General features: G+C 46.0%; 1 protein-coding gene across 3 annotated transcripts in view; it reads right to left on the bottom strand.

Annotated features, from left to right (window-relative positions):
• The window catches only part of IQGAP2 (IQ motif containing GTPase activating protein 2), a 294,952-nt gene extending 270,717 nt beyond the window's left edge, over positions 1-24,235 (bottom strand). For 2 of the 3 annotated variants that reach the window (XM_049649666.1, XM_049649667.1), the window contains exon 1: positions 23,837-24,235. In XM_049649666.1, the coding sequence (XP_049505623.1) occupies positions 23,837-23,882 (46 nt within the window). In that variant the 5' untranslated portion in view covers positions 23,883-24,235. Of the gene's footprint in view, positions 1-22,542; positions 22,604-23,836 lie in introns of those variants that run through there. The other variant, XM_049649668.1, reaches the window with a different exon arrangement.
• Positions 24,236-26,539: the final 2,304 nt, after the last annotated feature.

Below are 26,539 nucleotides of genomic sequence, written 5' to 3'. Positions count from 1 at the left end.
GGAAGAGAGACAGAGACAGAATCTGAAGCAGGTTCCAGGCTCCAAGCTATCAGCACAGAGCCTGATGTGGGGCTCAAACCCATGAACCATGAGATCATGACCTGAGCTGAGGTCGAATGCTGAACTGACTGAGCCACCCAGGCATCCCTACAATGAACCCATTCTTGATTTAGCTTTGCTAACTTCAAGCCAAGCTAATTTTTTATTTAATCAGTGCCGCAGCACAGTGTGAACTAAATAGTGTTTTTTCTTTTTAAGTGGTTAAAAATGATTTGATTCCTTCCATTAAGAGGTAGAGTCTAGGTCCCATCTCCATGAATCCGGGCAGACTCACAATGGTTTTAACGAATAAAGGATTGCACAAGTGGTATTATCTGTCTTTTGAAGCCAGGTTATAAAATCCCACGTGGTTTCCCCTTGCTCTCATAAAACCTTCCCTCTTGGAAGCCAGCCACCATGCCACATGGAAAGTCGACCTGGTGCTGCTCTGGACAATAGGCCCAGCTGAGTTCAGTCTTCAAGTCATTTCAGCCACACCTCTAAGGGTTTTCCAGCTCATTAATTGGTCCAGCAAATGGAGAGAGACTGTGACTTGCCTGAAAACCCAAACCAGAGAATCTACAAGCTTAACATAGGGGTGGCTTTATTCCACTAAGTTTTGGGGGTAATGTGTCACACAGCACTATACAAATTAATCTTTGTACATAGGTGTATGTGCCTAACTCAATCAAGTGACATTTCTCTCATCCCCAATCTTCTTACTTCGACTGCTTCTTGCTGTAAAGACATATGGAAAGACGTTGAGGTCTAGACTAGTACCCCCTATTAGTCTTTAAACCACTTTAACTATCCTGTCCTTACTTACAAACTAAAGAGATCTACTTTCCCTCCTAGAGGGATACTGTGAGAGAACTCAGAAATGTGCTAAAACCCTACACAAGCAATATAGTTGTGTGTGTGTGTGTGTGCGCGTGCGTGTGCATGTGTGCGTTCCTTTTCATTCAGTGGGAGCAAAGTTATTCAAATGCAAATCTCCCATGAACTTGGGGTTTAAGATTTAGTCAGGGTCTCTGGACTTCTGGAGAATGTAAGGACTCATTTGTTTCTGTTCTCCCACAAAGATTTTTATAGATTGACACTCTTTGAATAATTATGAATAAAACAAATTTACTTTAATACCTGCATCAGAGTGATAGGAATGTTAACTAATTTTAACATAGATTAAACAAAACAGATATGAAGGGGAAAAAAACTACAAAGAACTATGTCTAAATAAATGCTCACAATGATTGTACTTGGGTAATAAAATTAAAGATTATTTAAAATTTTTCTTTACATTCCAGGTTTTTTTGCTTGGATGACAATTTATTACTTCTATAATGTACAGTCTTTAAGTTAGTTGGTTTAATAATCAATGTAAAGACGCTGCTGTATTTATAGACTGATATCCAATCCCCACTCATGGCACAAGAACAGTGGGTTGCCTGGGCTCCCACCTTCCTTGCATCACCAGTTGGATATATTTTACTGTCTTCCCACAGTTCCTAGTACCTTCTCCCACTCCATCCCTGGTACGAGCAGACCTGCAGAAACAAAGGTTTCAGGGCAACAAGAACAGCACCAACTGTTCCTCATATTGCCCAATACCCTGGGAGAGTGTCCCTTGCTAGGAGAGCAGGTGCCTGGTTGCTGCTCTCCCTGCAGAGCTCAGCAACTACCAAGTTATGCCAAAGCTATTTGGAGGGGCCGGTTCCCCTATGTGACTCGTTCTCATTCTCTCTGCTCAAACTGAACCCAGGGAGCCAGCAAATATCTCAGAGTCTAAAATGGTCTAATCTGCTGCCTTTCTGGAACTGGCCTACCCCTTTAGTGCCCAATCAGAGGGTGCAGCCATCTGTCTCAGGCTGTCCTGTTAAATTGCTCCTCACGGTGCCAGGTAATTGGCTACAAGCTTTGATCCTCCCGCTGCTTGACAGCCTGCAATGCTACAGACGGGCTCAGACAACCATGTCCGGTGCACGGAAAGGTCTGTGGGTAGTCCCGCAAATGGCAGATTGCCCAAAGCTTTATGCTGCCCCCACTCAGAGTGTTCGATCATCTTCCTGGACCTATTTGCCAACTTTTCTTCAACTGTCAAGAGTTGGTCCTTCTTAGACACTCACTACTTGAAGTGTGGCCTATGAACCAACAGCATGGGCATCACTTGGAAACTCGTCTGACATGTGCAATCTCAGGCCCAGCCCACATCTCCTATATCTGCAGTATAACTGGGTCCTCAGAGGATGCATGAATGCATTAACATGTGACATGTGCTGTATGTGAGAACCCTTTTTTATAAAAGTCAACATTTGGAGCGCCTGGCTGGCTCAGTTGGTTAGGCGTGTGACTTCAGCTCATGTTACGACCTCGTGGTCTGTGAGTTCGAGCCCCACGTCGGGCTCTGTGCTGACAGCTCAGAGCCTGGAGTCTGCTTCGGATTCTGTGTCTCCCTCTCTCTCTCTCTGCCCCTCCCCAATTCGTTCTCGTTCTTTCTTTCATGCTCTCTCTCTCAAAACTAAACATTAAAAAAAATTTTTTTTTTAAGTAAACGTTAACATTTTGGTCAGTAAAAAACCTGTTGTACTAGGCATGATAGAAATACCGCAAAAAGAGTTTTAAGAGGTGGGAAAAAGCCTAATCCCATTCCCAGCAGAAAGACTTTATTATTCATGCACTCTTGAAAGGGGAGGGGGGAAGAGATCAGCTCACTTTATTTCAGAGCCAAATCCCAGATCATGAAAGTGAGGCTATTTCATTTTAAATCGCCACCCACCATCACAAACACTAATTGGTCGGGTAACTGGTATTATAAAAGCTTAAGGTGGGAGCGTGGCCAGAAGCAAGCCCAGCAATACAGAAATACCCAGAAAACAATTTTGGTTCTTTACCTACAGCAGCTTCTCGAGTGGGGACATTTGGCAATGTGTGGAAACATTTTGGGTTGTCATAACGTGGTGGGGAGGGGTACTGCTGGCACATGGTGTGTCAGGGATGCCACTAAACATCCCACAACGAACAGTCCCTTCCTCCCCTCCCCACCCAAGAAGTGCCCAGTCCAAAATGGCAGCAGTGTTGAGGCTGAGAAAGCCTGACCTACAGAATTAACTATGGTGTCATTTTCTCTTCCCTCTCAGCATCCCCAACACCTACTGCTCACCCCACCAGGAAACCTACCCTCCAGTCAAAGGCCTGCACTCCCTTCGCTCAGAGAGAAACATGCCACTGAGTGTGGGACAGCCAGGGACAGAGGATCTGGGGCCCTGCCCTTTCAGCAGGAAGGGTTCCTGCTTTGTGGCCCCCTCATCTCTCATGCAGCGCAGGCCTTAGGTTACCTATTATAAAATCACGGCTCAGAGAGCTACAAGAGGCCTCGTGACCCTCTCATCCAGCTCCCTCGGTATATTAAACAGGCTGCATCCCAGCCGATGCAGCCTGGAGACCAGCTCCTTTATAACACAGGGGAAAGGGAGACGGGACTCACATGGAATGCAGAGAAAAGGAACAATGGCACAAACCCGAGAGCGAGAGCGTTTGAAGTGTCCAAGCAACTGCTGAATGGCTGTGCTCTATTTTTAGTTCAACTTCCCTGAAAAGGCACCCTGCCTCCCCTTTTCTCAAATGCCCCGCACACTCTCCAACTGTTTTGGCTTCTCCTCTCCTCCCAAGGTTGCTGTCTAGGAAAGGAGGTTCAATTTCACAGGACCGAGGAAGGTCCATCCTAAGGAGCAGAGGGACCCTACGTCTCAGTCTGCCACAGAAATGGCCCAGCTGACACTGCTGCGGACACTGTTGCCTTGGCATGATTAACAGAATCCCCCTTTGCCCACAAAGATGTCTACGTTTGGACGATGAGTTACACTGTAACCTTTCTTCTGGGGCATGCTATTCCCAGGGAGAACAAAGCTCCAGGTCTGGCATGCTTCTGCAGGGCACAGTAAGCACCAGACCTGCAAGTGAAACTGATGTGCAATTATGTCTAATTTGGCGCTTGCTGGCAAGGTGCCAGCTGAGATTCTGCTCACTGAACATGACTGGATGCTGATGAAGGGAAACCCAAAACGGAGCAAAGGCATTCTAATCTTCTGACTTGAGGGTGTCAAGAAAGAGGTTACTGGCACAGACCATGGGAAAACCTATTCTCAACGTGATCCATGCAGTTAGTTACACAACAATTTCCAATTCAAATTCAGTCCATCCTCCGACTTCTAACACCAGCACACACGAAAGCCTCCTTCCTATTTCCATGTGACACGCATGCATGGACCCAGGAGGTCTGAATGGTTTTATGGTGTTCCCAGGCTCAGGGCAAAGGTAGCAGGAAGGCAAGGCAGTATGATTCCTTAGCAACTCTATCACACCAACAACCTCTAGCTGAGACTATACTCGCCCAAGTCCATCAAGTCCCAATGGGACAGAACTTGGTCTCTCACCATCAGAAGGAGTAATATGCAATCTAGTGTGAGGGTTTTTCTCCCTCTGTTTTTTTAATTTTTTTTAACGTTTGTTTATTGTTGAGAGAGAGAACAGAGTGTGAGTGGGGGAGGGGCAGAGAGAGAGGGAGACACAGAATCGGAAGTAGGCTCCAGGCTCTGAGATGTCAGCACACAGCCCGATGTCGGGCTCAAACCCACCAGCCAGGAGATCATGACCTGAGCCGAAGTCAGACGCTTCCCGACTGAGCCACCCAGGCGCCCCTCTCCCTCTGTTTTTCATATGATTACAGGCCTCTCTAGGAAAGACTAAAGAACAGGACAGAGTTCTACCTAAAACAACTGTTAACAATCTGAAGCATTTCCTTCCAGTCTTTTCCCCCACAGAATTTAAATTCTAATTTCCCCACGGTGTATCCTCACATTTCACTTGATTCTGTAAGCACTTCTCTGTGTCATTAGAAATCAATCAGTTTATTTTAAGTTGTGTCTGTGGTTCTCCAATGGCAACATTAACAGCTGTCTGCTCTTCAGACTTCAAAAGTTTATACACAACAGAAGGCAGTAAATAGAGAGGATGGAGAAGAAAAACAAACGAACGAAAGCAATAAAAGTTTAATGAATCCATCTCCCAAAATAGTCTTGGTCAACAGTGTTAGGAGTTTCAGATCTCTCAGTCACTTCTGCTGGCATCCGGGAAGCGGGCAGGCCTCCTGACTTCCCGGAGCTAGCACATGCTCCTCGCGGAGCAAAGATGGGCAGAAAGAACGAGGTGCACGTGGGCTTCGAGAGTCCCCGTCCCCATGCTCTCACCAATCCCGCACAGTATTCCCATCTCCGGGCTCAGCTCACACCATCCCCTCTCGGGAACGCTTCCTTGCTCTTTGGAGCCCTCCATACATGCCAGGCCCTGTGTCAGGTGCTTTACGTTTGCTATCCCGTTTTGTCCTAATGATAACATCCGACAGGAGCACTCTGATTTCACAGGACAGAAAACCATAGCCGAGTGACAGTAAGCAGAGCCAGGTCTCCCTGACACTGTGCTATGTCCTCAGCCAGAGATCTGCCCTAAGCGCTTCTCTGTCGCAGGAATACTTATGTCTCCCTTCCTTCCTAGGAGTACTTGAGCAGGTCAGTCAGGATAGATTAGTAAAAACAAGTCTGAATATAAAGAGCCTGCTTCGGATTCTGTGTCTCCCTCTCACTCTGTCCTTCCCCCACTCACACTCTGTCTCTCTCTCTCTCTCTCTCTCTCTCTTAAAAATAAAATGAAACAATAACAAAACAAAACCAGGAGCACCTGGGTGGCTCAGTCAGTTAAGCGTCCTACTCTTGGTCCCGGCTCAGGTCATGATCTGACAGTTTCGTGGGTTTGAGCCCCACATCACACCTGCACTGGCAGCACAGAGCCTACTTGGGATGCTCTCTCTTTCCCTCTCTCTCTCTGCCCCTCCCCACTCATGCTGTCTATGTCTCTCTCAAAATAAATAAATAAACTTTTAAAAAAAGAAATGAAGAAATGGGGTAAAAAGAGCAGTACAAGACAAGGGCAAGGAAGGCAGAAAGAATATAAATAAACTGAAAACAAGGGGTAAGCCCTCCACAAATTGTACAGATGAGCCCCAAATTTGGCTCTGTGCTCACCGGGCCAAAGCAAAACACGCAAAGTGGATATTCGTAAACTTGAGTTATGGATATATGTCATCAAGTCCTGTTGCCATAGAAATTACGTTGGGAACGATTTATGTCTCAGCCATGCAGCCTGATCAAATGACTTCTAAATGAGCTTATTTTCTGCCCGTTGGCTAAGCCTACAGGCCCTGCAAGGTACGCTTGATACACACTGCTCTAAAAAGGGCCACACACTACCCAGTTCTCTTATTCAGAATGAGCCAAATGCACTTTAAGTCACTGAGAGAAGGTTTAAATGATCAGCTCGAGGGGCTTGCTCTTCAACAGTGTTGCTCTTACTGCTTTCTCACTAGGTCAGTGCCCACCAGACATCACCTGCATTCTGATGCGGCCCAACCCTTTCTCTGCTACCTGCTCCTTCTGCACTCTGCTTGCAACCCCCTTCTTTCATCTGCTTGGTGAGGAGCAAGCACTTGACCTAATAGCAGGTACCAGCCAGTCCCCTAACTCACCTCCTCTCCGTGGCTGTACTTACCAACTGTTTATGAGCAGCCAAAGTTATTGTGCTAAAAATTTATGATGTCCACAATTTTCCCTTTTTCCAAAATTAATGGCTTTACTGAATTGAATAGTAACCCCCCCAAAATTCATGCATGCTCAGAACTTTGGAATGTGAATTTATTTTGAAATGGGGTCTTTGCAGATGCAATGAATTAAAATGAGGTCACACCAGATTAGCATTGGCCTTAACCCAACGAGTAGTGTTTTATAAGAAGAGCAAACAGACACCCAGGAAAATGCTACATCATCATGGAAGAAGAGATTAGAGGGATTCATTTAAAGCCAAGGAATTTAAAGATTGCCAACAACAAGGAGAAGCAGGAAGCGAAGAGGAAAGAAGGGAATCCTCTAGCAGAGACTTCAGAGGGATCATGGCCCAGTCAACAGGATGATTGGGTTTCTAGCCTCCAAAACTGTGAGAAAATAAATTCCTCTTTTCTCTAAAACTGCATGTAAGCCTGCAGTTTGTGTTCATAAAATAGGAAATGAATACAATGGTTAAATACAATACCCAGAAGAAGACAGAGTACCAAGTGCCCAAACGAACTTTTTAACTTGTATCCGATAGCTATGGTGGGCACAAAATCTGGAGTGCCACCACCTGGATTCAAATCTTGACTCTGCCATTTAATCCCTCTTATTTTCCCTACTTATAAGGATAACATTACCAACAGCAGAGGGTCATTATAAGGATCAAATCAGATGATTCATAAAAAGGGCTTACAACAGCATCTGGCCCATATAAGCACCAGGTCTACTTGTTATTATCAGTATCATTAGAGGCTAAACTCACAGAAAAAGGCAGAAACCAATCCCTCCTTTCACAATTGTGTACACAAGATCCACCTCTCGGGGTCGTGTCCCCTCCTAGACGACATGAAGCATTATGGGATGTCTCTCCCCAGGCTGTACAAGGCAACCAAAGACAGGCCCAAGAGAAGGGTTCCATCAAGGTTTCCCACTAAAGTACACTGCCCATTTTCAACACTTACTAGGCTCTGCAGAACCAACATTTTCTCTTGTTAAATAATCCCTGGGACTTCACACGTTATATTTAGCACAAGCTCCAAACTAATCATTAACACACAGCAACATGGTTATATGCAGTTAGACTGTTGATCTAAAAATTCTCAGCTCATTTTCAACCAGGAAATAGAATAACAACCAACATTCAAAAAGAGCAGGATGCCAATCCCGAATCCACCTTACGCAGGGTACAATGAAGCCAAAATCTTCCGAACATGCTTTCTTAATCTCAGCCTCCACGGCTGGAGCTGTATATAAAAATACGAACACTCACCCGTATGACATGGTTTCCTCTTACCTTCAGTCCATGGTTCTACAGCCCAGGTTCTCACACGTTCCTGCCACTTTTTGCTTAGATTAAGAATCACCACTCTAGGAGCCTGAGGCTACCAGTCATAGACTGCCAAATAGAGATGTCAGGTCCAGGAAAATAGTAATAGCTGCTCATTTTACAAACGCCTGCTTTCCAGATAATACTTCCAAAGATAATCAGATCTAAGTAACATCTTTGAAACTGATGGGCAGTATTATATTCATAGCTTTAGTGAATGTGTGCTTTCTCTGTACCAGCCACCGAGTACTTCACACAGGTAATTCATTGTACTCTAATTATCCCCATTTTACAGGTGTATAACCTGAACCAGGGAAGCGAAGACTTTGCCCAAGGTCACACATTTAGTATTTGGAGGAGCTAAGGTAATGAAAATACTCTGTTTTAAAAAACCGAGAAGCCCCAAGAGGCAACCTGTTACCTGCTTTTACACTTTTTATAGAAACCAAGGGCAACTTGCTGTCCATGTACTAATACTATTTAAATCACCAGCCCCAAACTCAACTCCTGATTTAAAAAGTGATGTAGGGGCCCCTGGGTGGCTCAGTCGGTTAAGCGTCCGACTTCAGCCAGGTCACGATCTCGCGGTCCGTGAGTTCGAGCCCCGCGTCAGGCTCTGGGCTGATGGCTCGGAGCCTGGAGCCTGTTTCCGATTCTGTGTCTCCCTCTCTCTCTGCCCCTCCCCCGTTCATGCTCTGTCTCTCTCTATCCCAAAAATAAATAAAAAACGTTGAAAAAAAAAATTTTAAAAAGTGATGTATACCGTGAATGAAATAATACACTCTCTTATCCTGCATGCCACATGGCCTGTAAAAAAGTAAATCTTACCACAGTTAGATTTTACACTCTTGGTCTTTTATCTTCTATGAAGACAACATAGGTCCCCACACACCCGTGGGGAGGCAACGTCAACAGGAGCCTAGAGGCCGGCATTCTAATGGAGTTCTTCCTTGAACTCAAACATATTTCACCCTTCATAGGCTTCTTCAATTCACTTTACTGAGAACTGAGAGGAGGGTGGTAGTTCTTCCAAAAATTAAACATAGCATTGGGGTATGTGGGTGGCTTAGTCAGTTAAGCGTTGACTTTGATTCAAGTCATGATCTCACAGTTGGTGGGTTTGAGTCCCACATCAGGCTCTGTGCTGACAGCTCAGAGCCTGGGGTCTGCTTCAGATTCTGTGTGTGTCTCTCTCTCTCTCTCTCTCTCTCTGTCCCTCCCCGGCTAATGATGTCTGTCTCAAAAATAAACATTAAAAATTTTTTTTAATTAAACATAGCATTACCATATGATCCAGCAATCCTGCTTCTGAGTATATAGATTCAAAAGAAGTGAAAGCAGAGATACAAACACATACCATACACACCTACGTTCACAGCCATGTTATTCACGATAGCCAAAAGGCAGAGACAACCCAAGGGTCCATTGGTGGATGAATGGATAAACAAATATGGCGTGTGTATATACACATATATACATACACACACATACACAAACATGCACACACACATAGACACGTATATATGCATACGTACATACATGTATACGCACACACACACCATGGAATATCATTCAGTGTTAAAAAGGAAGTTCTACAACTTGGATGAACCTTGAGGACATGAGAGTAAGTGAAGGAAGCCAGACACAAAAGGACATGTATCACATGATTCCACTTGTAGGAAATATCTAGAGTAGTCAAAATCCTAGATAAAGTAGAAGGGTGGGTGCCAAGGGCTGCTAAGAAGGGAGCATGGGAAGTTATTGTTCAGCGAGTACAAAGTTTCAGTTAAGAGGAAAAAGCTCTGGAGAAGAATTGTGGTTATGACTGCAGAACACTGTGAATGTACCTGATGCCACAGAACTATACTTAAAAATGACTAAAATGGGGGCGCTTGGGTGGCTCAAGTTGGTTGAGCGTCTGACTTCGGCTCAGGTCATGATCTTGCAGTTCATGAGTTCGAGTCTCGTGCCCGGCTCTGTGCTGACAGCTTGCACCCTGGAGCCTGCTTTGGACTCTGTGTCTCCCTCTCTCTCTGCCCCTCCCCAGCTTGTGCTCTGTGTGTGTGTCTCTCTCTCTCAAAAATAAACATTAAAAAAATGTTTTTAATGGCTAAAATGGTAAATATTGTGTATTTTATGACAAACACAAACACACAGAGTGAGAAGTTTTAATTAGGTGGATTTCAAACCTTGGCTGCCCAGTGAAATCTCCTATGGAGTTTTAAAATTCATCTATTCATCACCAGTAGCAGGAGGCTGGACATGGTGGCCTCCTGATGTGATGTGCTGGGAGGAAACCACATCACCCATAAGTCATTCATGCCAGGAAAGGGGCCTGGCCCCCTCGGGGGCTTCAGTGTCCTTGAACTGATAGGGAGGTGGTTCAGCCCGGGGAAGACCAAGGTGGGGGGTGGGCGTAATGTGAAAAACCTGACTGGAAAGTGGACCCAAACGGTTATAAAGTGCACTCGGGGAAAATTATTTCGGGTTGAATTTCAAATTGGATGGTGGACTTGAACGCACGGTACGGTTGGTACCCGGGATGTGGAGGACAATGTCCTTGTTGGCACGCAACGGGTATTCACTGTCCTGTTCTCTTTGAGGCTTTGGGGGGGGGGTTCAAAATTTTTTATTTAAAAAATAGAAAAAATAAGAATACCTGTACCAGAGTTCTACACCCAAACAAATAGAGTATCTGGGGGATGGGATCCAGGGAATCAACATTTTCTTTGTAAAGCTCCGTGGAGATTCGACTAGGTTGCCAACTATGAATTCTAAAACAAGATGTGCTATTACGATAGCATCGTAGGAGTCAAAGCTGTGCTATTAACCTAGCAAGCTGGCCCACTATTGACACCCAGCAGCCCTGAGAAATCTTCTCAAGCCCTAAATGACCCCAGCTGCCCCCCTTCCACCCCTCCTTTACTTAACAATAAATCACAACATGTCAATTTGGCAAAGAAAGAAGTTCTCTCCTCAGAATTGGGAGACAGAACTGCCTTCCTTAGCTTCATCTACCCGTTGCTGAACACACAGATTTTCCCTAACTCTTAAGGTAGTTTCCCTTTATGAAACATTCCCCCACAGCACAGGGCTCCAAAACAGTGTGTGTGTGTGTGTGTGTGTGTGTGTGTGTGTGTGTGTGTTTTAATTTTTATTTTATTTAATTTACATCCACGTTAGTTAGCACACAGTACAACAATGATTTCGGGAGTAGATTCCTTAACACCCCTTACCCATTTAGCCCATCCCCCCTCCCACAACCCCTCCAGCAACCCTCTGTTCTCCATATTTAAGAGTCTCTTACGTTTTGTCCCCCTCCCTGTTTTTATATTATTTTTGCTTCCCTTCCCTTGTGTTCATCTGTTCTGTGTCTTAAAGTCCTCATATGAGTGAAGTGATATGATATTTGCAAGACATTACTCTTGAAAAGTCTTTTCAAGTTTAAAGATCTTACTACCCCTCTCTTGGGTCTGCATTATTTACACTTCCTAGGAAAAGAAATGTTCAGCCAGATAAGGAAGGATCTGGCCAAAGATTATGTATTAGTATTTAGAAAGTTCACATGTCACAGGTATTGTTACCCAAATTCAAAACATTGCCTTTCAAACTAGAGAAAGAAGAAAAAAAAATGTCATTGCGAATATGGGCCCAAAGACAGCCTATGTCACAAAACTCAAGTGGCACTGGCTTGGAGGCAGATAGAGGATTAAAGGATGACACTAACATGCCTAAGACTACACTAAAAAGTTCCTCAAGTGGCAAAATTAGTCCCCGACACGATCACACATACACACACTTGAGTCATTTTCAGAGCAAGGTCCCATACCTCACACCCCTTTTGGGGTAAACATCAACTCCTTTTTCAGATAGAGACAGGAGCTCAGGGAAGTCCTACTCCACATCACACAACAAGTAACACCTTAACCCCCAAGCTCTCAGATGGTCTACGCTACCCTCGTCTTCACAGCGCTTGACGCCTCTCATGGTTTCAGGCTTAGAGTATTTCCACCACAGCCACCGCAGGTTTTTAACATAATTCAGGGGACAGTGGCGACTTCCAAGGGGCCAATAAGCTTCTAGACTCCTGTGTACTGGGATCTGTGTACTGTTCACAAATATTTTCCTCCCAATTGGAGTGACTAACATAGCGAATGCAAACTCCAAGTGAAGGACATTCCAAAGCTGATTATTTTTACCTAAGGCTCTGATCACACCTGACCCCTGAAGGCAGTGGTCTGCAGACTCCGTGTGAATTACACAGCATCCAGCACTTGCGGTCGAATCAAAGAACAATAGTTAGTGGTCTCCTCTTTTTAGGCTGTTTAGAGTTCTCTTGGTCAGTCAGGAGAATAATCCCTCTGTTGTTAATGGCAGCCACCTTTACCGTCACTGCAGACACGACTTCTTGAGTCATTACTGCTTTTTACCAATCAGTTCCCATATGTTAAAAACCTAAGGCACCTGGCTGGCTCAGTGGGAAGAGCATGGGACTCTTATCAATCTCAAAGTCCTGAGTTCGCACCTCACTTTGGGTGCAGAAATGACTAAAACAAACCAACAAACAAAAAACCTTAAATAGTTACTGCCCACCTGGGATTCTTTCCCTGTCTCCATTGCCAAGTTCACCTTGCTGATCTTTATGTTTTTCATCCAGCCTCTCAACGATCTCTATCCCAACTACAGTAGCCTAACAACCATGCATCCTGGCCCTGTCATCACTTCAGCCTTTCTGTCGGTCTCTCCATCCGACTCGCCCTTACACACACACACCTGGAAAATTCGCTCTCCACTGAATGCTTCCATGCCAACAGACCTGCTTTTCAGACTTGTAATTTTCTCAAGGCAGGGTTTATACCCAACAAAAACTTTGCATCTTCATCAGGTAAGGGCACCTATTGGAACTGTTCAATTATAAAAGCATTTTCATAGAAAATTTGAAGAGGAAAAACATTTTTTTTAATTCACCCATTACCTCATTACCTAGATGGAACCACTGTTGACATGATGATTTACTTATGTGCCAGATACTGGGGATACGGCAGTAACCAAAAAAAAAAAACAAAACAGTCCCTACCCTTAAGGTGTTTCTTTTATTTTGTCCATGTTTGTCTTCAGAGTAATCAATGTAGTATAGTATTTTTTTAAACTCATTCGATTGTTATGAAAGGCCCTTGCCAGAGCCTACATTGAAGAGGAACATATAAGCACCATCCTCCAAACTACTGACTAATTCAAAAGAACAGCAGCAAATACCTTTTTGGAGAACAAAGGAAGAAATCTAAAGCTCTATCCAGAATTAGTGCCAAATGAAAGGACTTTGTCAACCTGGTTCCAGTGGACAGGTAACTATCTTTTCATTTATGTTTAATTTTTTTCCCTTTGGAAAATAAATCTCAGAATAAAAGCTAAAGCCTGTTTGTATTAGCTCTGAAACGACCATTTCTCAGACAAACTTGTAAGAGTTCAGTAGGAGCAAAGCTCTGGGAAGCCACCTTCCTGGATCTTCTATGGGGTAGCACAGTTTTTCGGGGCAGGGGCTGAAAGGAGAACCCCTACCCTGTATGGCTGGCTTTATGACCAACACCTCCCAGCCCCCTTACCTCACCTGTGGGAAGCCTACTCAGTCAGCCCAGGGCAGACGTACCCAATGCCAAGGAGGAGTCAATTAATTCTAGCTGGTCTCAACTGTCTCTTTTTGGGACAGTGAGGAGTAGAGGGGGGATAGAAAACATTTATATGAAACATGCTAGAATCAAAAGCCTGGTAGAAGAGGGGAGCAGAATGAAGAATAATCTGCAAGTGCCAAGGTGGGAAACAGCCTAGATTGTTGATTTCTCACAGCTCCAACACACATCCCAGGTTATACCTAGTGGTTGAGCTTTGCCGGACCCATGAATTGAAGCTTCACTAACTTTCTAGAGGCAGGAAGGCCTGAGGGGTGTCAGACAGATCCACCTCCTCACCTCCCTTCTGAACCCCCACAGCACTAGGCGGACCCTGCTAGCCACGTCAAACTCTACAATGTGATCCAGGCAAAAGGCTAACACTTATTTCAAGTGACTCCTTCCCATCAGGGTATGTTTCCATCATGAACACTTGGGCTTTCAAACCAGCAGCAGTAGCAACAACCAACTGGACCCGAAAAGAGACAACAGGATGCTTAGTAACTGCAGAGTTCCTCACTCAAGTGTGTGAGTGACAACTCCACAATCTTTTTTTAAGATGACAGAAAAGTACAATGCAGGAAGCCAATCCCCATTCAACTTGATTTAGAAACAGGAACAACATGCATTAGGATTTCTTACACATACACAAACAAGGATAATTTGATCTCCACCGGAAGTAAGATTCACTCAATTTCCATACAGATAACTAAAGCATGTTCTGGTGAGTATAAACTTTCAACAGAGTATGGGCCCATGATTTTTTTCAAGTTAACTCTACCCCAACATGGGGTTCGAACTAACGACATTAAGATCAAGAGTTGCATGGTTCTATCCACTGAGCCAGCCAGGCGCCCCTCGGCCCAGGAGGTGAAGTCCACTTTCTGTTAAGGGGAGAAAAGGGCAAAGAGGTGAGAAACGCAAGGGGCAGTAGTGACGAGGGGGAACCACCATCAGCCTCACCCCCTGCCCAACAGTCAAGGGCTGCCTCTACAGGGGCACATTCTGACCAGGTACGTTCCCATGTATTAAATCACTTAACCCTCTGAGCAGGAACTGTCCCACCTGCATGTTACAACTGTGGAAATTAAGGCATACAGAAATTAAAATAACTCGCCAAGGTTCCAGAGTATAAAAACAAATCTAAACATTAAACATTTGCCTGCCACTTGAAAGCTGCTCAAATTATCTTTAACAGATAAGAGAAACAAGTTCCTCCTTTAGAGAAACAGTACACTACAGACACTTGAAGCAAAACCAGTAATAGCAGCAAATATTTATTGAACGTTTTCTCAGTGCCATGGCACCAGGCTACCAGCTAGATAATGAACATAAACATATTTAAGTATTTGAAATATATGTTGCTTCTATCTCTTGCAAATCAAGTCCTTTTAGATGGAGAGGACTAAGGAAATAGGTTGACGTTAAGAGTGAAATCACATCTGCAAATAAAAATATGAGCATGAAGAAAGTTACCAGGAACTAATTGACCTTAATTTTTTTTTAATGATATAAAAAGGTCTTCCTTCAAAGATCTGATAGCAATGGACAGCAAAAGGAGAATAACTAGAAGTCATCTGTGGGGATCCCAAGCAAAAAATGCAATCATAGGAATATATACTCTTGTCTGTAATCAATAGCAAAATATCTGTAGTTTCCCTGGGACCACTTCTGCCTAGCAAATGATATTTCGGCCAGCATGTTCAACTGTTCTAAAAACTGTAGGGGTTCCTGGATGGCTCAGTCGGTTAAGCATCTGACTTCCGCTCAGGTCATGATCTCGTGGTCTGTGGGGATGAGCCCCGCGTCGGGCTCTGTGCTGACAGCTCGGAGCCTGGAGCCTGCTTCGGATTCTGTGTCTCCCTCTCTCTCTGACCCTCCCCCTCTCACACTCTTTCTCTATAAAAAAGTGAATAAACGTTAAAAAAAATTTTTAAGAGATAAACATTGAAAAATTAAAAAAAAAACTGTGAATAAAAAATACTTCAAGTTGTTTTGAAGAGAAAGAGGAAGAGGACATCTTTCAAACCTTACTGTCCAGGAGCCCCCGCAAGTATCAGAGCCCAGAATTGCCAGCTTGGGGCCTCCCTTTTACACAGAAAGATTTGCCAGCTCCCTCAGCCTCCCCAGTGGCTCCTAAAAGCACTGCCTCCACCTAGAAATCCTTGCAAAGTGGACCTCACTCTCTCCTCAGTGGAGATTTTGGACTTGATATTCCCCATCACATCTGTTTCCTAGAAGAGAGGAAAGAAACCTTAAAGACAGACCCAAATAAATCCTCTAATATAAACACAAACTTAGAGAGAAACCAATGCCTGGATTTGAGTGTGGTGCAGGTGTGTGCTCAAATCAAACACAGGAGGAACAAGTAAAACCTTCAGTATTGTACCCATGTGTTTACACTTATTTCACAAAAACCTGCAGGCGCTGTGAGGGGGGTAATTGCCTATTAGGAACGTCGTTTCTTTCACCTTGGCCCTTGAGCAGTGCAACAGAATCACCTAGAAGGCTCTGCTGCAAGGGTGCTCGGCCGGCCCCCAGTGATGCTCTACTCCTGTTGCTTCTCCAGAAACTGCTCCCTGCAAACCACTGCACTGACAGGAGGAACAGCGGTCAGCTCCTTTCAGGCACATGGGCACACACAGCCCGATCCAGGATTGTAACATTAAAGAGAGTCCACTTGGAATTTAGTTACATCTCTGAACCTACAAACCAACTGGAAACGTGGGGTCAGCCATTTTCCATTAGCCATTTTTCTTTTTTTGGGTTTTTTATATGAAATTTATTGTCAAATTAGTTTCCATACAACACCCAGTGCTCATCTCAAAAGGTGCCCTCCTCAATACCCATCACCCACCCTCCCCTCCCTCCCACCCCCCATCAACCCTCAGTTTGTTCTCAGTCTTTAAGAGTCTCTTATGCTTTGGCTCTCTCCCACTCTAACCTCTTTTTTTTTTTTTCCTTCCCCTCCCCCATGGGTTTCTGTTAAGTTTCTCAGGATCCACATAAGAGTGAAACCATATGGTATCTGTCTTTCTCTGTATGGCTTATTTCACTTAGCAGAACACTCTCCAGTTCCATCCACGTTGCTACAAAGGGCCATATTTCATTCTTTCTCATTGCCACGTAGTACTCCATTGTGTATATAAACCACAATTTCTTTATCCATTCATCAGTTGATGGACATTTAGGCTCTTTCCACAATTTGGCTATTGTTGAGAGTGCTCCATTAGCCATTTTTCAACCCAACTGGGATGCTGGTCATTTGAAGGCACTATATCTCTAGTGAAATTTGAAAAGTAACAACTGTCCCAAGTAATGGAGGAAATGAAGAAAAAAAAAAAGAAGTGAAAGGGGCACCTGGGGGCTCAGTCAGTTGAGCCTCTGGCTCCAGCTCAGGTCATGACCTCAGGGCTCCTGAGTTCAAGCCCTGCATTGTGCTCTCTGCTGTCAGCACAGGGCCTGCTTGGGATTCTTTTGCTGCCTCTCTCTCTGCCCCTCCCCTGCTCTGCCATTTGCGCACGTTCTCTCTCAAAAATAAACAAACGTTAAAAAAAAATAAGTGACAGAAACCCTGCTGTTGTCAAGATACTCTTCTCACCTCATCTCGGAGAATTTACCTTCGGCCACGGTTTAGAGTTAGTTGTGCACTTCCCGGGCCGCAGTCAGTCAGGGCCCCATGAGGTCCGTGTCTAGCTGCCTCTGGATTCATTGAATGCCTTCAGTCCCATACGCATCATCCTCATGCAGCATCCTCGGTCCTATCCTGAGCCAAAGCACCTGATAAATGTGCCCACCCGTAGGCATCCCCAAACCTAGAAGCATGGTGTGGGGATCTGCGAGCAGCAGACACAGGGGACCCAAATGCCCACGCGCACAAACGTCACCGGACCCCTGCAGCTTCCAGCACCAGGCACTCCAATCACCCCCAGCCTTCCCACAATTCTCCACTTCACTGGGCCACTCCCCTCTCCAAATTTACTGGGTAGTTAAAAAAAAAAAAAAAAAAGTGTACCCAAGCTACTTTTTTCAAGACAGCTCTAAGTGACCTTTGGTGCCCACAAAGAAAGGATTCCTTGATAAATCCCCTTCCAGCTACACCACCCTGCCCCAACATCTATCCTACAACCTAAGCTTCAACCCCACACAAACTACCCACACAACAAATACAGGGGGATGCCTTTCACTTTTACCTCCCACCTTCAAGGTCTTGTTCAAATTCACAATTCGTGAAGCTTGCCTGTTGCCCCATCCTAATCCACCCTGATGTCTTCCCTTCCACAGAACTAGTAAGTGCACAAACAGAAGTATAAACATCAGTCTTTATCTTCCAGTTTCTCACAGGCTGTGCCCATCTTCGTCATTTTCCTTTCATCTGAACCTGCTGTACTTAGTAGGTGCCCTGTTAATGGAAGTTACCACCACACGTTTCGTGCTGTGTCCCAGAAACCACATCAGCCACCATTACAGGAATATAAAACACCACCCTCCAAGGTACAGGAGAAAACCCTAAGGCTACTCAAGCAGTCAGTGCCCAAATAAGGATTCAAACCCACATCTACTCCACTGCAAACCTTTTGCCATTTCACAGACCCCATTCTTCAGCTTTTAAAGGGAGAAATAAACTATTAACGGTCAAGTGAACAAGTCTGGCTCACCTATCAGTCACCTTATCACAAACTTCTGCCTGATTTCTCATCAACCCCGGATTTTAAGGCATGGCCAGTATACATAATAAAAGTGCATTTTACAAATTATCCTATTTGGAATCACTGGAGCATACCTCTGTATTAGGGAAAAACTGTTCTTTCATTTTAGTGCCTCACAGTCAGATGGGAGGTCTCTACACATATATAAAATCCTTTGATGAAGTCTGGACGCACTCTATAAAAAAGTTCAGGTATTCTTGTATGCTTTTCTTAAGGGTGGGGAGGAAACAAAATCCAGTTTAGACAATACCATGCATCTACTTTTTTTTTTTTCATTTTCTTAAGGTTTATTTATTTTGAGAGAGAGAGAGAGAGAGAGAGAGAGAGAGAGAGATTGGGTATGAGCAGGGAAGGGGCAGAGAGACAGAGGGAGACACAGAATCCCAAGCAGGCTCCATGCCGCTAACACAGATCCCAGTGAGGGGCTCAAACTCACTAACTGTGGGATCATTACCTGATCTGAAATCAAGAGTAAGGCGTACACCGACTGAGCCACTCAGTCGCCTCACCCTGCATCCACTTTTAGAAGAGCACACTAGCCAAATAGCTACAGGTTTGGTGACTTTGATAAAATCACGACACACTGGAAAGAAAAAGAGGTGGAACCCCTATGAGTAATTCAGAGAAGACAAACTGGCAATAGCCACTGAGCAAAGCCTTCAGGCCCTGGTAACACCAGCTATCAAGTTGGGGTCACCAGCCAGCTGTGTGGCCTTGAGACGTTATCTTGGATTTCAGCTCCTCTGTGAAATGGGGAGACCGCTGGCCCTCTCAAAGGTACTAATAAGCAGATGGTAACAAGTGCTCGTGAAAAGAACCAGCTCTTGCCAAGTGCACAAACCTGAATGCCCATGCTCAAGTGCCTGCCCTGTGGAACTATAGTGGACCAGCCAACAGAAGTCGAGTGGACTCTGTTTCTCCACTGGTTACCACGAAGACTTGGTGCATCAGAACTGTTTGTATAGTAGACTTTTAAGTAAGTTGTTAAAAAGCTTGCCTAGCGGGAGGGTAAGGGGCAACGGCAAAGCAATGGTTCCCTAGAGAAAAAAGGGGGTTAACTAACCCCCTAAATACTAAATTCTAAAACAACCTTGGTATTACAAGCTTAAACTCTCCCAAACAAGTCATTTTGGCTAACAACACGTGTAATTAAAATTAAAAGCATACTAAAACCACACTTTGGCTGTTGACCTTGAAGATCCTTTGGCAAAACTCAATCAAAACAAATAGCCCATGAAGGAATAACTTGACTTTTTGTCTTGTTACCCACCCTAGTATTCCAGCTACCAGGTGATTTAGAAATCTCGCTGGTGAAACAAGAGCATTATCCAACAAATAAACAAAACGTTCACCGCATCAGCCAGAACAGCCCCACCCCCACCCCAGCACACTTGCGGCTGGCACACGCTTCTGCTAGGCTCCTGTTGCATTTTCTCAAAGAAACAGGGTAACACTGACAATTATTCGTTTCAGGACGTTTCTCATGAGATAAGTTAGCAGAGGATAGAAAACCACAGTTCTTGCCAAAAACACATTGATTACTACCCCTCCCCCCCCACACACAGTAAGTACCTAAACGCTGACTGGTATCAGCTCTGAGATCATCAGAGCGCAGGGTCATCTTTTCCTATCAGTGATGTTCTTAACTCTCAAGTAACTGGAAGAAAACTTTTGACAGATCATGGTGGCAGTGTGTTTTGACAATTATTTTGGCTAATTCATTATCGTTCATTACGAGAGCACAAAAATTACTTGCAAATCATGCCTACCCATCAGTGTCACTTAAATTTGGTTTTGAGTGTAAAAAGATACCCTAGTTATCTTATACAACATTCTGGTTCTAAAGTAGTAAAGCTGGGGCACCTGGGTGGCTGAGTCAATTAAGCATCTGACTCTTGATTTCGTCTCAGGTCATGGTCTCACAATTTGTGGGATTGAGCCCGGCATCAGGCTCTATGCTGACAGCACAAAGTCTGCTTGGGATTCTCTCTCTCCCTTTCTCTCTGCCCCTCCCCTGCATTCTTGCTCTCACTCTTGCTCTCACAAAATAAACAAACATTAAAAAATAAATTAGAAAGCAATTTCCACCTTTCCCTTTTGCCACTTATTCCCTGCAGCACTACACGAATGAGCTGGTATTTCAGCTTTGTTCGGTATTAACAGGATACAAAATAACTTCATAGGTTGCAGGAGAAGGTGGCCAAAGTGGAAAAGCAGGGATTAAACAGAAAAATGATTTAATTTTAATTCCCGGCCCCCATGTGCCAATCAAAAAGACTTCAGCAATCTTTCATGTCCGAAATCCGAGACGAGTACCTTCATGGACATTTCAGTGAGAAACCCTTCAAGTGCAACTTACTATGTGGTATTTTATATGCACTCAGCCTGGTGGAAAACAGCCCTGAGTTCAGTGAATTGACTTTGTACAAAAATTACTAAATTAAATGACATTTCAAGAGGAAGAGAGACGGCAGAACAAAAAAATACACCTAAAACAAGTTTAATACCAACTACTAAAAAGTTGTTCACAAAGTCCAGTCTCAAATACCTTTTACTCAGAATGTACAGTACTGGAAGTTAAATTACAACAATCGTATCAAATAAATTTATTATTTATTTTCAAGAGATAGAGCATAAGCAGGGGAGGGGCCGAGAGAGAGGGAGACACAGAATCTGAAGCAGGCTCCAGGCTCTGAGCTGTCAGCACAGAACCCCATGGGGACTTGAACTCCTGAACTGCATGATCACGACCTGAGCCATGCAGGTGCCCTATTCTGTTCATTTAATGTCAGGGGTAATACCTGTTCGGTATAGTTAGAGGTTTTGTTAAACTAAACCTGTATTCACCAAACTCAGAAACCAGAAGCAGCACAATTCTGTAATCAACACACCAAGGACAGTGCATTTTCCTTCATTCCTTTGCCAGCTTTCCTGTAAGGAGCTCACAGCACTGTTTGCAGTCTCATGTTAACAGAGCCCCAAAATCAGACCACCACCAGAAATGATGTATTCTAATACATCAGAGAGTCTCCTTTTGCATGAATAATGAGTGTTCCTTAACAATGACTAACACGGAGGTATATTCAACTAGATTTTTTCAAAGAAACTATGAGCGTACAACCATTCATGAGTCTAGCAGCAAAATAAAGAAATGTTCATGTTAATGACATACAGCCCATTTTACTGAAGTCTGAATATTTTAGGGTGACCATAAAGTCTAGAAACTATCTGGGGCACCTGGGTGGCTCAGTCGGTCCAACTTTGGCCCAAATCATGATCTCACAGTCCGTGGGTTCGAGCCCCGTGTCAGGCTCTGTGGTGACAGCTCGGAGCCTGGAGCCTGCTTCCAATTCTGTGTCTCCCTCTCTCTCTGACCCTCCCCCGTTCATGCTCTGTCTCAAAAATAAATAAACATTAAAAAAAAAATTTTTTTAAGTCTAGAAACTATCAAACACTTTTAGTCAATGACAAACAACGCCAGCACTTTGTGAGCTGGGGGAAGGCAAATGGGAGTGTTTCCAACAGGTCGCACCCCACTCCATTACACCAGACTCATGCGAGAAATGGAACAATTATTTCCAAAGAAAGTGGCTGGGGTGCCTGGGTGGCTCAGGTCATGATCTCACGGTCCGTGAGCTCAAGCCCCGCATTGGGCTCTGTGCTGACAGCTGGGAGCCGGGAGCCTGGAGCCTGCTTCGGATTCTGTGTCTCCCTCTCTCTCTGCCCCTCCCCCACTCGTGCTAGGTCTCTGTCACTCTCAAAAATAAATCAACATTTAAAACAAAACAAAGTGGCAGTGTGGAGTGTTCTTCATGCTTGTGGGATCTGAACCTCCTTGGTTGCGTGTCTGACGTGGGCTAGGTCCACAGGTGTATTTGATGAAAATCAGGCACCATCACAGATCCATCTGTTTCTGCATGTGAAAACGTTACACTAACGCACTTCATTCACTCCAACTTTGCACGCACGTTGAACTCCTGAGAGATGACCCACCAAATACATCATGCTTTAAAATGTACATCCAAAGCCATTGGGGGGGGGGGTGTCTATTTGCCTCGTTTCCAGAACGGGGTCGTCTTATAATTTGACACAGTGAAGCTACCATATGTTCCGAGAGCTTGTCACACAAATAAGAGGCTTTCACCAACCTGAGGGTGACACCACGCACACTGAATGACCACAGCATGGCTCGCGAATCCAAGGAGCTCTGTTGTCTGTGTGCTTTACTACAGTGTCATTAAGGCTGCAAAGAACCGGGTCCTGGCGCGCTGTTTAATGCATTTCCCGAGTCTGCAGCTGGCTCCTCAGGCTTCTTCCTCATTGCCATACACCAAACGGGTCACATGGCAAAACTAACTTCCTATCTCTAACTCTCCATTCCAAGACTAATGGGGAGAAAGAACTGACACACGTTAACTCCTCCCCTCCCACCCCGCCCTCCCAAGGGCACAAAACAACCCTGCAGCAGGTATCACCACCTTCACCCAAACCTGATTCCTCTACCCCAAGGCCAGCCAGGGCAAAAGATTAACCAGTGGTCTTCGGCCATGGGTTCACTGACAGGGCCTGCGATGGACGCCAACTTTTTGTTTGTTTTAAAGGAAATACTTCCTGGCATGTTTAGCCAAGACTCTGAACTCTGTACATGAAGCCACGTGGTTGGTGCTAATCTGGCTCCATCTACTCACGATCCGCCAAAGCAACCTCTTTCCGATGGCAGCAGCCCCTGGCTGCGTAAATCGACACCATCTCGTTCAAGTCACACGGGCTCCGACCGGATCCTGGGGAGCCTAGCTCTGCGTCCTCTCCCCACGGCAGTCCTGGCAGGGTCATAGGGCAGCAGGGAACAGAGGGGTTGGGCCCGGAGGTGCCCCTTTCAGCAGCACCAGAAAAGGATTCACACCAATGGGGCGCAAACTGGCTCTTTCAGCTCACGTGCAGCTCGAGGGAGCAAGGCAGGAGGAGAGCTGTTCCAGGAGAACCAACTTTGCCACTGGTAGAGTGCGTGGGCGCAGTACTCGCGGTGCCCACCTGTAGCCACGGCAAACTTTCCTTCAGAGTTGCAACAATTCAGTCCCTGACGCCACCCCCTGGTCCGAGCCGGCAGCGGCCCGGAGCTCCAAGGGCTCCTCACCTGATACCCCTAAACCCACAACCGGGCCCGTCCCAGAGCTCAGACTCAGCACTGCCTGCGCGCGCCCCGGCGGGGTTTTCCGGGCAGAAGACTGGGGTTGCCCCTGAGGATCTGAAAATTGCGGGGAGAGCGGGAAGACGCCGCTCACTACCTTCTGCAACTCCAGCTCCCAACTTTGGCAGCCACACAGCTGCTGCCCTCCGGCTCCCTCCGCGGCGCGCACCCGGCTCCCTCGGCTTCTCCAACGCGTTCCCCGGGGAGGGGTCTCCCCAAGGCCGCCGGAAGCCCCGCGCACCCGGCGTACTTACAGCCATAGCGGGGTCTCTGCAGGGACGGCAGGTCCTCGTGGGGCATCCTGCGCTGTTCCGGGGGCCCGCCAGGGGCGCGCCCCCCGCGGCTCCCCTCGCTAGCCAGGCTCGCCGGCTCCGCGCCCCGCCGGCGCGCTCGTATCCGGCCTCTCGCTGCCCTCCTCCGGTCGCCCCGAGATGGGCGACCCGCTCGCGCGGTGCTCCCTGGTCGGCGCTCGCTGCAGCCGCCGCGCGCTGACACCCGAGCAAAAGTGAACTCTCGTCGTTCGCTCCGTCCCGGCCGCCGCCGCGTCCCGGGCAGGTTTCCTTTCTCCTGCAGCCCGGCCCCGTTATTCTCCGCGGTGGGAGCGCGCGCCGCCGAGCAGCGACCCCTACCGCGTGCGGGGCGCAGCGCCCGGGCCGCGTGAGCCCGCCCCTTTGCTGGCCCGCGGGTGGAGGAAGGGGCTGAGCGGGACGCTGGGGCGGGATCCCCTGCAGCTGGGGCCCGCGGCCGCCCAGCCAGAATTTGCACTTCTGGGGTGTTCCGAGAGTGGAAGTGAGCCCGCGCGGAGAAGAGCAAGAGAAACCGCAGAAGATACAGGCAGCGCCGTTCGCCCGGGGTGTTGCCGAGTTACAGGACAAACAGCGCGGTTCTTTGCCTTCTGGGGGGGGATTGCGCGAAGCCTTTTTCTTTTTTTTCTTTCTCTTGTTCGGGTTTGTTTTTTTTTTTTTTTTTTTTTTTTTCCTTCGAAAGTTGCTTCTGCGACTCTTTGTCTACAAAATACAGGGTTCCCCTTTCGGGACAAGAAACTGAGTGTGTGTGTGTGTGTGTGTGTGTGTGTGTGTGTGTTGGAATAGCAAGATAAACACTACCCAAGCAACCACTCAAAACACGACTCTGAGTATCCTCCGCTCACTTTCGGCCGGCTCCCCCTCCGCCCCACACCCACCGTGCACAGAACTGCCGCCCAGCCCAGGTGGGGTCGCACACCACGAACATCTTTTCCGGCTAAGCTTTAAAGGAAATTAAACTGCTTGTGGCTTTTCTAAAAGGGGTTTTCTAATGCGGTCACCTGGAGCTGTTTTTCTCTTTGTGCCTCAGAGTGATAACATCTGGAGGAATGTGGGACCGTTCTATCCCTGTGCCCTCACCTGTTTGTCACATGTGGGATGCGGGGATGACCACGTGGCCGGCAAAATAAAATAATTGAGGTAGAGTGGTGAGATTATTTGGAGAGAAAGTGCGTAGTGACAATATTTTGAAGTATGCAGAGATGCAGACAGTGGCCAGCTGTTTTCCATTTCATAGCGGTGATGCCTTCCCTTGAATCTCTGATTCTGGGGCCCCACCCTCATATTTTCCAGTTCAGTTGCTCTGGGCTATGGCCGATGAATTTGCATTTCTAACAAGCTGCTGGGTGATGCTGACACTGCAGATCTGCAGGCCCTGCTTAGACTAGTTCTTTTTTATTTTTTCTTTTTAATTTTATTTTTAAAAGTGAGCTTTTTTTAAAGTTTATTTATTTTGAGAGAGAGAGAGGTGAGACAGCGGGGGAGGGGCAGAGAGAGAGGGAGAGAATCCCCAGCAGGCTCCCCGCGGTCAGCATGGAGAGCCTGATGTGGGGCTTGAACCCACAAACCTCCAGATCATGACCTGAGCCAAAATCAAGAGTCCCTCACCCAACCAACTGAGCCACCCAGGAGAGTAGTTCTGTAAGAAAAAAGGCACAAGGGATTTCAATTGGACTAAGGGAAATCTCGCTCAGGTGGGAGAACACGAGGATTCTCTCCTCCTCCCCTATTTTTTTTTTTTTTTCTTTTCTGGGAGCATTAGATTCTCACCTGGTTGGAATGGAATGAGTGGGGTTCTTCCTTAAAGAGCAGATGCCTCTAATAATAAGAACAATTCAAAGGTGAAACAGACACATTTTAAGTTATAGCACCCTGTCAGTGTTCACCCAGAGGGGAACATGTCTAGGAGAATTTTCTGTGCTTCAGGAGATGCTGAATTGGAGGATAATCTAAAGTTCATTCCGTCTCTATGATTCCATGTTTGAAGTACTAACAATGAAACTCTTTCTTGCATATATCAGTTTTCAGTGTGAATGGAAAATTCAGGCCCGAGTAAGTGGGTAGTCTATGTATTTAGAGATGAGGTGAAATCATAAGCTAGAATCGTTGATGAAGGTGATAGGATTTGAAAGACTGCCTTAGGGTGGACCTTGAAAAGTGGGTAAGAGATACACAATGTCCCCTCCAGGAAGACCAACAGGACAAAGGACAATAGGTGGGGCACGAGGGAGGTGAGGGTGGGAGCTTTGGAGGTGATATCAGATCATGGAGAACACTGACATCAGTGTGTGGATATTATCATAGGAGCTTTTGAGAGCTTTCAAAGTTATGGGCAAGGGAGACGTATGATGAAAGGGAGTTCAGGGAAAGTGAATCTTGTGGCGGATTATAGGATGGATTAGAGAGGGGTTGGGGCGCCTGGATGGCGCAGTCGGTTGGGCGTCCGACTTCAGCCAGGTCATGATCTCGCGGTCCGTGAGTTCGAGCCCCGCGTCAGGCTCTGGGCTGATGGCTCGGAGCCTGGAGCCTGTTTCCGATTCTGTGTCTCCCTCTCTCTCTGCCCCTCCCCCGTTCATGCTCTGTCTCTCTCTGTCCCAAAAATAAATAAAAAACGTTGAAAAAAAAAAAAAAAGAGAGGGGTAACTTGGAGGC

This window comes from Panthera uncia, assembly GCF_023721935.1.
Source record: "Panthera uncia isolate 11264 chromosome A1 unlocalized genomic scaffold, Puncia_PCG_1.0 HiC_scaffold_17, whole genome shotgun sequence".
Classification (NCBI taxonomy): domain Eukaryota; kingdom Metazoa; phylum Chordata; class Mammalia; order Carnivora; family Felidae; genus Panthera; species Panthera uncia.
The sequence above is the reverse complement of the archived record's forward strand: the minus strand, read 5'-3'. Positions and strand labels throughout refer to the sequence as shown.